This window comes from Amblyomma mixtum, chromosome 6, assembly GCF_055824585.1.
Source record: "Amblyomma mixtum isolate Tamu chromosome 6, ASM5582458v1, whole genome shotgun sequence".
NCBI lineage: Eukaryota > Metazoa > Arthropoda > Arachnida > Ixodida > Ixodidae > Amblyomma > Amblyomma mixtum.
In genome coordinates this window covers 122773363-122788653 of record NC_143017.1, presented here as the reverse complement: position 1 = coordinate 122788653, position 15291 = coordinate 122773363, and the positions used below count along the sequence as shown (strand labels likewise).

General features: G+C 47.3%; 1 protein-coding gene across 1 annotated transcript; it reads left to right on the top strand.

The window, feature by feature from the left end:
* The first annotated feature begins 4088 nt into the window (after positions 1–4088).
* Positions 4089–14771, top strand: LOC149340253 (uncharacterized). Its single transcript, XM_089550701.1, has 5 exons — positions 4089–4204; positions 7654–7771; positions 11400–11567; positions 12062–12163; positions 14622–14771. Exons 1-5 carry the CDS (start codon positions 4191–4193, stop codon positions 14694–14696), a joined length of 477 nt encoding a protein of 158 aa, XP_089406827.1. The 5' UTR covers positions 4089–4190; the 3' UTR covers positions 14697–14771.
* The last annotated feature ends 520 nt before the right edge of the window (positions 14772–15291 follow it).

Here is a 15291-nt window from a genome sequence, read left to right as displayed (position 1 = left end):
CGGAAGCGCGGCGCCGCGGTCGAGGGAGGCAGGGCGGCCGGCCAGACGCCGTGCGGGAACCCGATCCCGCAGCCGAGTGCCGCTAGGAGTGCCGATAGGAGTTTGGATTGGAGAGAGAGAGAGAAAAGAGAGAGAATAATTCGAAAAATAATGAAGCATAAAAAAGAAAATACTGAAAGCTTTAGCAAGGCAGTCGATGAGATTCCAGCAAGAAATTTTGAACAGCGTCACAAACAGACCTGTGGCTGAACCCAAGCGTGGTGGCGCCAAATGATAGCCGTGGCGACGAAGATGAAGATCGAGGCACCTGCCACGCGCGATTTTGCACATGCGACGCGCCTCCCGCTAGTTGTCAAATCTAAGAGCCAGATGACCATCAGGAATGAGGGCTCACCCAACCATTCTATGCATTATACGCTTTTCTCTCTCTCTCCAGGCTCGGCATGGAAGAAGCAGAGCTTTTCGCTCTAAAACGGAGCAGCAGTCCAGCTTTTTGAGGAAATAAACGGGGCACCATTTTCTTAAAGGAAATAGTGCGACTACAGTTTATTTATTGCGTTCAGTTCGTCTGGCGCTGATAATGACCGTTGCCTTCACCCACTGAGCCTCCTCCCAAACATTGGTCTGCAAGGTACCGCAATAGAGTTCACCGAAAGACTACACAGCAAAAACAAGAAATAAACAATCGCATGCGAGCATATAAGAAAACTATCTCCTTACGAGCCCCTAGGGTGACTGGAGCAGGGAAGATTTCTAATGAAATCATCATTTGTCGAGCACTAGGGCCAGCGTTTCTCGGGAGACACTTCGTGCGCAACTTAACTGAGCCCCAAGCGTGCCAGAAATGCAGTCACTGCGGAGATGACCCTGGAAATAAATACTGACAGTCAGATTTCACGGTTGTCATACTTACCGCCCAGCACGCGCTGCACAGAGTGCCAGAGGCGCAATCCTGACCGGAAGCTGGAATGACTGAGTCTCTTTTTTTGCAAAGCAATTCACTCATTCCCTAGCATTCTCCTATTCCAACATATCGAGGTCACAGCACCAGGCGCTGAACCTGGTGTCTAATACATGATTTTATCTGTCCCGTGCAGGTTACGTTGTGCAGGTCATGTACACACGGCGATGTGTGCAAGCTGTACAAGCTAGTTCAGCAGATTTACGTAACATTAGTACGAGGTGCAGACATCACAGCCTTCAGAGACAAGATGAAACCATGGATCGTGAAAATACTCCGCGGCAACCCTTTCCTTCTTCCTCCTTCACCGAGAAAGAGCCAGGGGTCACCGGTACAACGACCTCGGCCAAACATATTCCCCATGACGCAAGAAACGTCAGGCTGCTTCGAAGAAGCCGTGGCGGCTGCAGCTGGGCCTGGAGAAATCGAAACGTTGCTCTTGTTGTGTCCTTGAACGCAAACAAGACGTTCCCTGTGTTACGTGAGGGGCAGCTTTTTATCGTCGCTGAGTGCGCTACGTCCACCGCGTCGGTCAAGGGAAAACGTGGCGCGTTTGCTTGAACACATTGCAGCGACCACTGGACACCTTTGCGGACGGAGACAACCGTTCTGATAAATTTGCCTTTAAATGCCTAGCGACACCTATAAAGTTATAAAGTGTAAGGGGTTGACTATAAGGGGTTGACTATAAAGTCAACCCTCAGCGTTTTTCTGATGGATATCCTATTCAACCCAAACAGAGGAGACCTCACCAGACATGGGACATTCCGCTGCTTTCGCTGATTTCTTTATCGTAAATGTTCCGTTCTTTTAGCACAACTCATAGTTAACGCACTTTTTTTTATGCGTGAAGTCGGGGGAGAGAGGAACCAAAGTGACGAGATAGGAAGGGCGAAAGAGAGGGAAGGAATTAAGGCGAGTCGGCGGGAAGCGACGGGTAGCGACCGCGAAACTGATCGGTAAGCAGAGTCGAGGGGTGGAGAGAGTGGCGAGGGGGTGCGGCGTGGAAGCCTGTTTGCTGGATTATATCGCGTAAGTGGAGAGAGGATACGGCGCTCGCACGGTGAATGATAGAGTGGATCCCACCAAGAACACAGCTCCACAACAGGAATCGCATTGATCGTCCGTGTCTTTTTTTATTAGAAACCTTGTCGTATGGCATGTGTAAAGAGACAGGAAGAGAGCAGAATTGATCAGGTATGAAACGTGAGTTAATAATATCCTTCAGATGAGGTCAGGAGGAAGAGATCGGCATGCGCCCAGCATGTAATGCGAAGGGAAGATAACCGATGGTTGCTTAGTGTAATGTAGTGGATCCCAGGGAAAGCACATGTAGCTGGGGACAGCAGAGTCCGGTGGACAGATGTGATTAGGAAGTTTGCGCGGATAGGGGTGCCGCAGCTGGCGCATTGCAGCGTAAAGTGGAGGTCAGTGGGCGAGACCTTTGTCCTGCAGAGCACGTAGTTAGGCTGATAACGATCGTCATCGTACACACTACCTGTGTATCTGCATAAGCAGTCATGGAGGCTGTATTCATTCATGAACCTGAGCAGGCTCCTCTCTTGTTGTCTACCATCTATATGAAGGGGCCTTCCGCTCTAGTGACTTTGATCCCGACGCTCTGAATTTGCTCTTTGCAGTCTTTTAACGTTACTCCGTCATTTTTCTTGTCATGGCTCGCTACGTTGTCCGCAAGTTAATGCCAGGCTTTTTCATCAGCCTCTAAAAGTTTCTGCCCTGCAGCCGAGTATACCGGCAAACCCAAGATGCAACTACCGTGTGCTTTCCCTTACATATATACGTATACTGCTAAGACAGCTAAGTGGGTAATGGAACAAACTAAATTGATAGTGCGACAGAACACTCGCCCTGGGCATGTGCTAGACAGGATGTGCTGCAGAAATACGGCTGGGCGCCGCGCGACAGTAGCCGCACCTTCCGTTCTTTCATGACGTTTTCCTCTTCGCAACGCTAACCACGCCTCAGCAGAGTGGCTGAGTGGGCAGTAGCGCTAGAGGAACCGTAATAGACCGATCTGGTATTATTCACAGCGCATACACATTGTTTGTGCGGCGGCTATGATGCCTGTGTAGTTCTCATCGGCTCACTGCTATGCTTAGGGTGGTGTGTGGTGTGTGCCTTCTTTGTTCTTGTCTTGCATCTGTTTTCGCTGGTTTTCTTTCTATGCAGTATGAACCAACTAGCCCAGCAGTTTGCACTCCTATGCTTAGGTACACGCGTCCACGCTGAATTAAGTGCTCCGTCAAGGCCCACTGCTCCTGGTAACGGAAGGCCACTGAACATATGTTAGGCGCAATGCCAGTCAGCACTGTTCCTTGCGTGTACTGTGTTGCACGTTTTGAAAGTATTGAAGAAGCGTAGCTTGTTGGGCCTGTTGGTGCATGGTGAGTAGCAAACCAGCGGAAAGCACGCTTTCACAAGGAGAAGTACACAGGACAACGCTGTCCTGTATACTTTTCCTCCTTGTGAACGCGTCCTTTCCGCTGTTTTTCTACTTCCGTTTTGAAAGGTTGCTTGCTTTGTGTAATATAGCTGTATTTCACAAAAATTTTACCTCGAAAAAATCACGAACGGCGTCTCAATTGGGGAGAGAGGGAGGGAACGGTGAAGAGAACGGTACATTGTAACTTTTTTTTTTCTTACCGAAAATTTTCTTGTGCAGCGAATATCGGCAACCTTCTATTACTAAACAGCTTCTCCCATTACCAAACAAGGAAGAAATGTGGAGCCACTTTCTTTCGATTTTTGACATATAAGTAAATGCGCTCTGTGGCATTGCGAAACGCTCCTCCTTTCAGCGGCGGATCATTTTGTCGCAAAATAAAGGCGCAGTTGTGTCCTAAGTGCATTGTACCGTTATGTTACGAGAGCACACATTATTGCTTCGGGAGTCCGAAGCGCCCTCCCTGTCATTTGCAGCTGCCTTTTGTGTAACCGGCTTCTTTCGTGAAAGCGCCGGTCATCCTGATCTCTGTTATGACCCTGGTTTTCAGTTCTATGCTTATTTATTTTGCTACCAAGCCGTAGCATAGCTGGAAGAACATATTGCACCTGACTTTCTTGCTTTATCCTCCACTGTCAGCGTCATTAGAAATGAGCTGCGGTGTTTGCTGAAAGAAGAAAGAGGAAGAACGAAGAGGAGGAAGGAAGAGAAAGAAGAAGCAGTGACTGTTCGCCTGGAAAGCGTAGTCGCCGTGAAGCAAGTAAAATGGACGGCCTGAGGTAGGATGCCCATTTGTTTCGTCCCCGGTTTGTTGTCCTCATGGCTGAAGAAGTTGCATTGTCATCAGGGGTCACTGCTTTACGAAAGAGCACCGTGAAATCCCAGCTTTAGCGTTTGCGCACATTGCGTCGCCAGCCGCAGCACTCGCGTGTCTGCTTTATTTTTGTTTGTTTGTGAATAGCGTGTCGAGATTAAAATAGACTTTTGCATTCATTAAGCTTCGGTGCGGTTGCTCGCAGGCTTTGAACTTCGAACAAAAACGCCAGCCTACGATGCGTAACGTCTCCACACCTCAGAATTTTCTGGATTGCGTTGAGGTTCTCATTCTTCTTAACTGCAAAATTCGTATGCTTGCTTCGAAATACCTTGGCCGGTGAAACTGAATAGGTTTGCTTGCATAATCATTAAAAATGATACTTAGGTTGTGCACTAAAAAACATGTCACGCCCTCATGATCAACTCATGCTCATCATAGAGCGGAACAGTGAAGGAACGATGACGTCACGCGGCAGAAATAAAAGGGGCCTAGCAGCATACTTCGAGTCTTAGTCGCGGCAAACTGCGCCGTTTTATTTCTGCACAGATAATATACGATAGAATAGAAGGCGGCGTTGATCAGTCAACTTCTCTTTGCGTCCACTGATGGTACAGATTAGTTTATAACTGGTGAATACCGCGGATCTTCCACTTTCCTCGCGGGTCTCTCCAAGCACCTCGTAAACCGTATGAATTAGGATGAAAAATTATATATAGGGAAGGGCGCTAATGGTTACACAGGGCGTTCCATCCTACACAACGTAGCATAGTTAAAACAGCATCACAAATTCAATTAGGACATGTTTGATACTTAATCAAGTAATATTCACAAAAGTGCTTGAGTGAGGCGCACATCTGAACAGTTAAGCAAACATCAAAAGTGGCGGATTTCAGCAGTTATCGTGTTTTTATGAAAAAAAAAAATAATGCGTTTGGAAAAACACAGACACCATGCACGCATTCATGTGTGTCGTCATATATGAAAAAAAGGTATTACATTAGCCCACTACCAATGCCGAAGTCGAATGACCTTTCTGCTGGATTGTTCCACAAAACATTTCCCTCGTATGCGGCGCTAAAGACAACGCCTCGCATATGCAGACTCCCTTGGCTTGTTGATGCTCCTGATACGTGTGTCCCCCGTTGCGGTCCCACATGGCTGAGCCGCATATTAATAAGCGGCCCTTTTGAGCAAGTCCCTTTGCCGGAAGCTGCCTCTTTGAGGGCATGCCGACCGGCCCAGGACTTGCAATGTACGACACCGGGCGACTAGGTCAGCGACCGCCGCAAGGCAGCCGGCGTACTCCGTCAACGCCTTGCCCCGTGCGGAAAGCGTGTCACACTGCGCCGTCAATTTGTATTTCCGCGTCTGTTCAGTCACTGCGTGAACTACAGCACGGCAGCTCGATGAAAATGACAAATTTTATTTATATTTGTTATATCCCACGTATGATGATGTCCAATGCAAACTATTCAAATGTCAATAGATTTGGTTATTTTTTTGAAGGAATATTGTGTTCTCGCAGTATTTCGAAGATAACACTGGCGTATTCAATGTTATATTTGTGTATTCAATGTTATAGCTTTAAAAGATGCACGCAATGCGCCGCAAATTAGTCGCTGGAAAAGCTAACCGTACCGGGAAAAGAATTTCAGATTCCAACGGAGGTATTGTCACGTCAGCTGGTGATGAGATGGTTTGAAATTAAATTAAACGTTCTAAAATTATCCTAATTTACTAAATTTGTTTACGCAGCTATTAACTTTTCTTCGAATATATTAGATTTTTACACTTCTCATATGTAGGCGCCATCGGCGATATAATGCTCGATATTCGTAACTTTTATTAGGCATTTTTATTGCCTGAGCATGACGGGGTCAATCAAGGATTAAACTAACTTGTGATCCTTGTTTATTGGTTTCATCTTCATTACAAAGCCTAAAACAGCACGAACGAAAGGAAAAGTGCATCTGTGCCTGACACAAGCTGGCGACTGGAGTATTTACTTACTTATTTATTTAGTTATTTCTTTATTGTGATGTGTCCACTACCAGCCATATGCATTTTACATTGTTGCACTCGGAGCAGTAAAAGAGACAAGAACAATTAAAAGAATAAGAAAAGAATAACAAAAACAATTAAAATAATGGAGAGGATGACAGTGACATTCAACAAGTAAACAGTCAAGTAGTGTTAGAGTTGCAATGTGAGCACAGCAGGCTTCGCCTGAAAGAATTAAAATCCAATTGAAATTGTGATTGAATGACTATCTCAAACACATAGCAGAGGAAGACTGAAGGGAGACAGGCCAGCAGTTGTCGGAAGCAGTGCGCGCTCCGACGTTAAAAACTGCTTCTACGAGAGCTTCTTTACAAGCGGCAGGAAAAGTTAACGTGTTAAGAGAAGACTTAAATATTTACTGTAGAAGTGATGCCAGTACGTCGCAACATCCCTTAACGATGAAAGGAGGGATGCCATCGGCTCCACAGGATGTTTCTAATTAAAGCGGTGAAAGGCTCAGAACACAATGTGTTGCCAAAGCGGCATTCATTTATTGCGCGTAAATCATTTTAAACCAATATTTGTCTTTAAAAATTCTGTACTGTTGCCTTTTGAACTGTACCAGAGTTCACTGCAGCTGTAAATCGACAGTTTGCATCTCAGCGCCTGTGATAGCCTTCTCAACAGCGTAGAGGGCGTAAAAAAGCACTCAGTTTTTCTCAGCTAACGAAGCAATGAGAACGTGCACACTGCGCAGTTATACGGCTTGCACAGCCGTTCTCAACAGACACAGCTGGGATGGCAAACCGTTCGCTGTTTTATGCAGGTAAAAAATGCGCTGCCTCTGGCATCACTTCACGTCAAGCAGATTAAAAGAATCGTAATGTTGTGATGGCTGTAACAGTATGTGGCCGGGTTGGCAGCACTTCGATGGAGCCGAAAGGCCTAAGTGAGCGTGAACTGAGGTTTCTGCGCTCTTGAAAGAATGCCCATGTCGTCGAAATGCCTGACATAAAAAAAAAGTGAATTGTTCGCATTTATACGGTGACATATAGTTGCTTATATACGAGGCACGGAGAAGGAAGGCGCAGCGCAGTTTGGAATCTACGTAGCTTCCTCTGTACTTGCGCTTGAGGATAACATTCTCCTTTCCAGCGATCCCGAACATTGAAACCACTTATGTGCGAGAGTTCTGTACCTGGCCTTTTAACCTAACTTGCTTATCAGCGCTTATATCGCCAATAGGTAAACTCGTACTAAATTGCTCAACTCAGATGTTTCGCGTGTTTTACAAGCGGTCACACAAATACCGTCCATTTCGGTCGCTACAGTGCAACATCGCATAAATTGCCAGTGAAGATGACCGCCGCTCTTTTCAAAGACAAGCGCGCACTGGCGTATATGGCACAGCCTGACCGACGAGCTGCTGGTGGGCCGGCAGTCGGCCGTGGACGAGACCTTCAGCCAGCTGCACCTCAACACCCACTACGTGCTCTCGGTCAACGGCTTCCTCAACGCCCTGCAGGTGGTGCGTGAACCTTGGTTTGATCCGCGCCGTTCCGTCCTCGTTCAGGCCTCGGGCACCGGCTTCCGAGCGGCTGGTAATCGCGTACCGCCGACGGCACACTGGAGTGCAAGCGCGGAACACAACGCACGAGCCTTTACCCTGAACTGAGTTCGACTGAACAGTTTTGGCTCAGGGAGAAACTGCGGAAAAGGCGGGATAGTGCGAGACGCAGTGAATGACAGCCTAACTGACGTCCGTTTTGCCCCGTCGCACGGATATCCGCAACCACGTGCCGCTCCAGATAACAATTTGAGGAAGGCAGCAGACGGTTTCTAGGGTAAATACGTGAAGACGGCGGAAACTCTTGCTAGCGCTACAGGACGGGCCGAGGAGTGCGAGGAGAGCGCGCATGCAGACGTGCTTGGCAATCGCGAAAACTGTCGTTGAACTGTGCGAGAAGTGTCAGAAACGGTGTTGCGGCAGTTAGCTTTTAGAGAAAGGCCTTTCGTATACCTAAAGGAGTTGGTTATAAGCCGAGCCTTTTCACAACAACCAGAAGCAATAGGCTGTCATCTTTATTAGCTTAACTAAATGTTACGCAGGGAACAGACCAGATTGGGAAATTGATCGTTTATCGGAGTGAAAGAGCGAAGGATGCACCGAAAAGAGCAAGACAGCAAATGCAGCCTCTCTTCTAACGTTGCTGGGACGCTCCCGTTGCAGATATATGCACGAAAGGAATCCTTGCTTAGTCGGACTTGAACTTGCCACTCGGCTATTATGTGCTTCCCGAAAGAAGAATAGAAGCGCAGCACATCGGAGTCGCACACTGGCGGCGCTCGTAGTCAATTCGCTTGGATGTCCCCGCAGAGGCTCGTTCTATCAGGAATGCCTTGAATGGATGCATATTTGCGGTCCTTGACAGCGAGCGGCATTGCCCTCTGCGTCGCCCTCTGACCATGGCGCTTTCCGTCCATATAAAAGGCCGCTTTGTTGGCATTCTAACAAAAAGAAAAATGACAGGATATATGCATACGCTTACATTTTTCGCAGTGTAACAGTGTACAGAACCACGAAAAAACAACAGCTGTGCGGAAGTCAGAAACACTGAACAGACCATGTTCGTTATGTCCTTCCAAAGGCTCGGAATCAACTCGCGGGGACCCAATCAACCCCAGCAACGTTGAAGCTTTGTTCCAGTGTTTTTCAAGCAGGAGCAACAAGTCAAATATATGCCACAACTCGCGCAATGTTCGCCAATGCCATCTAACGGTGCCTTTCAAAATACCCTACCTTTTTTTTTGCTAGTTGAAGGCTTCCGAGTCGTCGTCAGAAAAAAATAAATGGGGGGTAAAGAGATGAGAAAAAATGGTACTCAAGGACAAGCGAGTAAGAGGAAATGGAAACCTTGTCGTGCCGGTGCGCACCGCTCCGGCAGAGCCGATTCGCGTTGCAATTTGCCCTTGCCTTCCGAACGTGCAAACATTACGTTTCGGCCAGCAAGGCAAACACTCCGACGAGTGCTGAGAAGTGTGGGGAGGCTGCTAAGAAACGACGCTCCGCGTAGTGCTATGCGTCTGCTACCCAGAAGACTCGACCGAAGTGCGCTTTTGCAAACATCCGAACGCTGCGTTGCAAGCAGATAAACGCTGAATTAGCATATCCGTGGTGGGGTACATCGCCGATCGTCGTGAAATTCCGGGGGAAAGTCCCACTGCTTCCTCCGTCCCCCCGATATCTGTGCGCGGTTCGAAATTTCAGGTTAGTGACGAAGATGGAACCTCCAGTTGTGTGCGAGGTTTGAGCTGTGGATTTACCCGAGCACCGTAGTTTTCCCTTATTCAGTGGTAGACGTACATCTCTGGCCATCCTCCGTCGGGTATGGTTTGGGCATAGCAAATAGCCTGGTATGAATCAGAAGGAGAAAGCTCAAAACGGACTGTAAAGCAAATAGTCTCTCTCTCTCTCTCTCTCTTTGGCCAAAACATGCTCGTTCGTGACAAAAATGTCATTAAAGCTATGAACGCAGGAAGCCATTCTGTGGAAAACACGAACTCCGCCCAGGCAGTGAAATAAATTGTGATTTAGTAGCGAAGACCACAACACGGACACGTTAAAGGAAGGGCAACACGAGAGACGCTATCTGTGTTTCTCAAGTTTGTAGTACTGTTTGCGCAGTTAAACTGCAGTCTAAGCAGTCAGCAAGTCCTTCTTTACACGTTAAATGTGAAGGTAAAATTCTAAACGCACCTTAACACATGTGCAAATGCACCTAAACACATGTGCAGTACCTACACCTGCATACCTACGCATGTGAACAAAATGTTCACACGTCTTGGCGACGTGCGCACGAACATTTCTGAGGCGCGGTTGCATTTAAAAGCACTCGCTGTCCTATTTTTTTGTATTACCTTATTAGCGTTGACCAAGAAAAGGACCCAGGAGTCGACAGAGCTGACGCGCCTATGAAAACATGCCAATCACGTGACAGGCCGTCGTGCGGCGTAGTTCAACGTGAGACTAGCCGCGTGCACTCAAATGAGTTGAAACTCGAGCCGTCCTCGTTTATCTCCGCACATGTTTACAGTTCGGGACTGTCGGCAACATACGCGGTACAAGGTATTACCAAGCAATGAAAGAAAAATCGTGCTATAGCTTTTCAGACATGTGTGAACTTTAGTTCTTTCTCAAACAGCATGATCAAAGCAGCGACGAAAAAAAAAATCTTCCGCTCTCTACTTGTGTATCCCGTACAGACTTTATCAGCGTACAGAACCCAAGAAGTTTGCTTCTAAACCGTATAGTAGGACTCTTGTACTATGGGTGGATGTTCTAACTTTCGAAGGGTGAAAGAACGAGATTTTCTTTCTCCTTGAAGAGATTTGGAATGCAGACTCGATGCATAACAAGCCATACAGCATGATCCAGAAACAACCCCCTTCGGGCTCTAAACTTTTGACAAAGGCTGTACAAATCACCGGCGGTTGCAGGCAATAAACATGCCACCGCTAGTCAGAGTCCAGGTCAGAATAGCACACTCTTGGGACTCCGTGTACATCCAGTGCTTTGGCCCTCTCTAGTCGCCCGAGCAATTGTCAGCGGGATCACCATAATCACCATCTTCATCCCAGTTATTTCTACTACGGGACTAATGCACTGAACTAAAATCAATCTTACCCTCCTCCAGCTGCGGTCACCATTTCCCCACACATTTCCTTATCTGATCGGCCCACCTGATTTTCTGCTGCCTCCTGTTACGCTTACTTTCGAAAGAAACTCCCTCCGATAGCCGGAAGGGCCAACGGTTACCTGTCCTCGGCATTAAATGCCCAGCTGATGTCCATTTCCTCTTCTTCAACTCAGATATGATATAATTGCTTCGCTCTTTTTTCCATAACCAATTCTGCTCTGTTCCTGCCCGTTAACACATCGTACCAGCGGGATAACGATACCGATATCCGTACGGTCCTGTGCTGCACAGAATAAGTTCAGTAATTAAGGTCCAGCGCACACATTGGTCGTTGGGCCCGTTCAATGTTTTTGCTTGTGGCTTCTCAATTTCGCGACACTTTCGTGCCTGTTACCGGTGACTTCTGCCGGTAGTCGCATCTTTGCTGCCTCGTTCCTTTTGTTCCCGTCTTGCGTGCAGCTGGCCGGCCTGGGCAACTTCTTCACGTACATGATCTTCGGCGTGGGCTCCAAGTCGCAGCACTTCCTGTACGCCTGCTGCTTCGGCTACTCGCTCAACGGGCTCCACTTCCTGCTCACGGGACTCAGCTCGCAGCATGTCGCCGAAGTGCTGCCCATCACCATCTACGTGAGTAGGGCCACGCCCTTCTTCGAAATTAGTCCCAAGCATTGCATGACGGCCGTCTCTTTTTCCCTCTCCCTTCTTTCTTTCCGTCCTTTATCCCTTTGCCCCGAGGCGCGGTTCAGGCGCCCAACGAAATTGCTGGTTTTTCCTTTAATCACGAAAAATTAGCAGCTCCCTTCTTGCCGTCCCTCTATAGACTGGGAGCATTGATCCGTACGCCCAACTTTTCTCGTCGGTTTCCATCAACCCTCAAATAAGTTTGTGTGTACGGAGAGAGATAGTCAGAAGCAAACCTAACGCCAAAGTACAGGCAATAACGGGTTTATGGACGTCGAGATGGCAAGTGATCTCAGAAGTTGCTTGAGAGAGTGTAGTGAGTTGGAGGTCGCGGCTCCGGTAGGTCGGCTATGCAGCGCTTCTCGCAAGTAGCGAGAACAAGATGTTTTTTTTTTTTTTTGTTTCTCACTCACTCACGAGTGCAACCCTCTCCGTTGCAGTACAAGGTGTTCCAGGCGAGCGCGATGAGCATGTACTTCCTCGGATCGGTGGCCGTGATGACATACGACCTTCCCGGGATGCCCGACGCCTTCTGTGGAATGGTGAGTGCGCGCCGGGGGCGCTGTGTCGCTTCCCCCCCGCGGCTGTTGGCAGCGGGTGTACAGGTTTCATGCACGTGCGCTCGCAAAAACCTCAGGAATGTGTCATTCTTTTCCCCTATTCTTTGTGTTGCGTTATTTCAGGGTGAAATGCCATGCATGTTTTCATGTATTTGAGTGAGTGGCCTGAAAGCGCGCGACCATTTACCAGCTGGTTGCGGCCTCGTTTCGTGTAATTGTTTTTTGTATTTATTCTTATTCGCTCGAAATCGCATGCACCTATGCTACGAGGCCCAGAGATAAAACTTTGTTTTGCAACCTAGGTCCGGGTTGCTGTTTTGAAGTTGATGGGTTGAGGCTGCGGCTTGGCTGGACGTGGTGCTTTCCCAACACGTGTGTGACGTAGGCCACTAGAAGCGGCCAATAGTGTTCGGCGTAGAGCAGCGGGAGGAACTACGTGTACGCTAAGTTACTGTCAACAGGTTGTTGATAGTAGCAGCGTGCATCTCTTTCCAGGGGCTGAATCAATTAGCGCTTGCAACAAAACTTGCAACACGCCTCTCAGTAAATAAGGAGACTACAAGCGATAGTTAAAAAGTTCACTTTTCAATATTAGTTAACCAACCTTCTAGTTAGCACGTCTCAGCAGTATTCTGATGCACTGTACCGCTGACAATGCTATGCCGAAAAAAAGCGCTCTTCTGAGTCAGAAAGCCAATTTTTAAAAATTGCGGAACATCGTAGCTGAGGCACCCAGTATTCGCCGACTAAAGATAGTGTCCGATTGCATGTTCATGGAACACGCTCCTGCACTGCATGAACGAGTATTTCGTTGGCCCTTCTTTCCTGGTGCGATAAAGCTATGGAATCACTTGTCAACTGATGTTGTACATAGTGCTAGTGCGACATAATTTTGGGCAAGTCATGAACAATGTTTTCATCAACGCTAATCTGTTGTTCCTTATGTACAGAGGGCAAAACACATGCCTAGAACAACCAAACTGTGTGTTCCGGAGCTCCCAAAGCCACTGCAACCAAGGAGGCAAAAAATGACGATGAAATTCTATGAGTTTAACTGCGCATGTTTACATCCACACCATTTTTAACCAAATCTTATCGCTAGTAATCGCGTGTTACGTGTGAAACACGCTGAGAGCGTGTTCTAGACATGCGTTTTGCCGACTGTACCATATTCCTATATTTTGTGTGTGTTTTTATTTCTGTGTCATTAGCTGCATCATAACAGCATTTGAACGTTGCCTTCGCATGATTCTAACTCGAATAATTCGTCGCTATAATGTCTCATTTTTGATGTTTTAGTATGCATTAATGTTTGTTCGAACTTTGTACTCCCTAGCTGTCATGACTTTTAAATGAGGGTTATCAGTATGATCAAATCAATAAAAATAATAACTAGTCAAGTTTAGACATGTGTAACGCTACATTAAAGATCGCCGCGGTGGCTCAGTGGTTATGGCGCTCGACTGTTGACCCGAAAGACACGGGTTCGATCCCGGCCGCGGCGCTCGAATTTCGATACAGGCGAAATTCTAGAGGCCCGTGTACTGTGCGATGTCAGTGCACGTTAAACAACCCCAGGTGGTCGAAATGTCCGGAGCCCTTCACTACGGCGTCTCTCATAGCCTGAGTCGCTTTGGGACGTTAAACCTAATGAACCAAACCAAAGATATATAAAATAACATACCTTACACTAGATGAGGCCGCACCTATATAGCGGTAAAGGGGATATTTAAGCACTGAGAAAGCCTGCATTCGATCGCGTGACGAACGTTTTTGTTCACGGCTGCTGATCACCTTCGATGACCAAAGTCAGGACAGCAGGAGACTTAATGCGTAACTGAGCCGCCTGACAACGAAACATGGCGCATGAAACACGGCGCATGAAACACGACAAGATGGGGTAGGGAGAACAGAAAGAATGGACTAACACGAGCGCGGTTTGTCCAGTCTTTTTGGTCTCTCTGTCCCCTCTTGTCGTGGCCCGTGTTATATTACGACCGGCGAACTGGTCCTGCGTTCTACGCTACTGACAGTCTGAGACTCGAGAGAACGAGCCGTGACTCTCTAGTGATAATTGTTCGTTAGAGAAACCAAACATATTTATGCGTAGCTGTAACCACATTTGATTATCAAACTTGTCTGTGATGTTCTCAAATGATGATGTTATCGTTCTTTATATTGTAGATAAAAAAAATTCTGTTTGTAGCAAATAGTGTAAGGCAACCTCACTCAACAACTACTAGCTTCATCTCTACACATTTCTATTTATCTGATTCAATGAGGTCTCAAAGTTGTGCCTGCTTCTGACCATTGGCATCCTGTCATAGCCTAGCTTGAGGTTTAGTAACGGCATCTAACATTCAGCGGCACGGACTTGTAATTTCTCGGGACGTTCATCTAATGAGTCTAACAGCGTCCATGCCCTCAACCTTTTTTTCAGGCCACGGGGATGTTCACCGGCCTGCTTCACCTGGTGCATCTCATTTACGTCCTGATATACGTCCCAACACCGTGATTTCATCGCCGTTACAGCCGCCTACGATCCCTTCCTTGTCGCATGCACCCCCGTAGCGTGTCATTGCTTCATATTCAGTTAATTGCGTACTACCAAAGCCAGGGCACTTATACGGTCCTTTCAAAGCCAAAAGCATAACAATTCATTTCTCCATTTTTCCATATTTTGAGCAGCTAGTAGTTTTGAGCTATAGTAAACTTCGCCGGAACGATGCTGTTGCAAGTATTTGAACGTTATGTCACCACTACGCGCACATATCAGAGTCTTTCCTCTGTATCCCAGGAATAAAGTAACAGGAAGTTAAGAATATGCAAAACCGCTCGCTTAGACGTGTTAATGGTTGGCAGTTTCGTTGGCAATTATTTCGCCACGTTGAAACCTTACTGCCGAGCAAGAAAAAGGTTGCTTAGTATATTGACCAGCCAAGTTGATGCACGATTGATGCATCAATCGTGCATCAATTGATACACGCTAAGATGATGTCGTACCTCGTGTTGTCACATGCCCTCTGGACTCGAATAAATTTCGCCTGCTATCCGATGAACGATGCGTTTCGACGTCTTCGAACTTTAATTCTTCGTTCAAAGGGCGTATT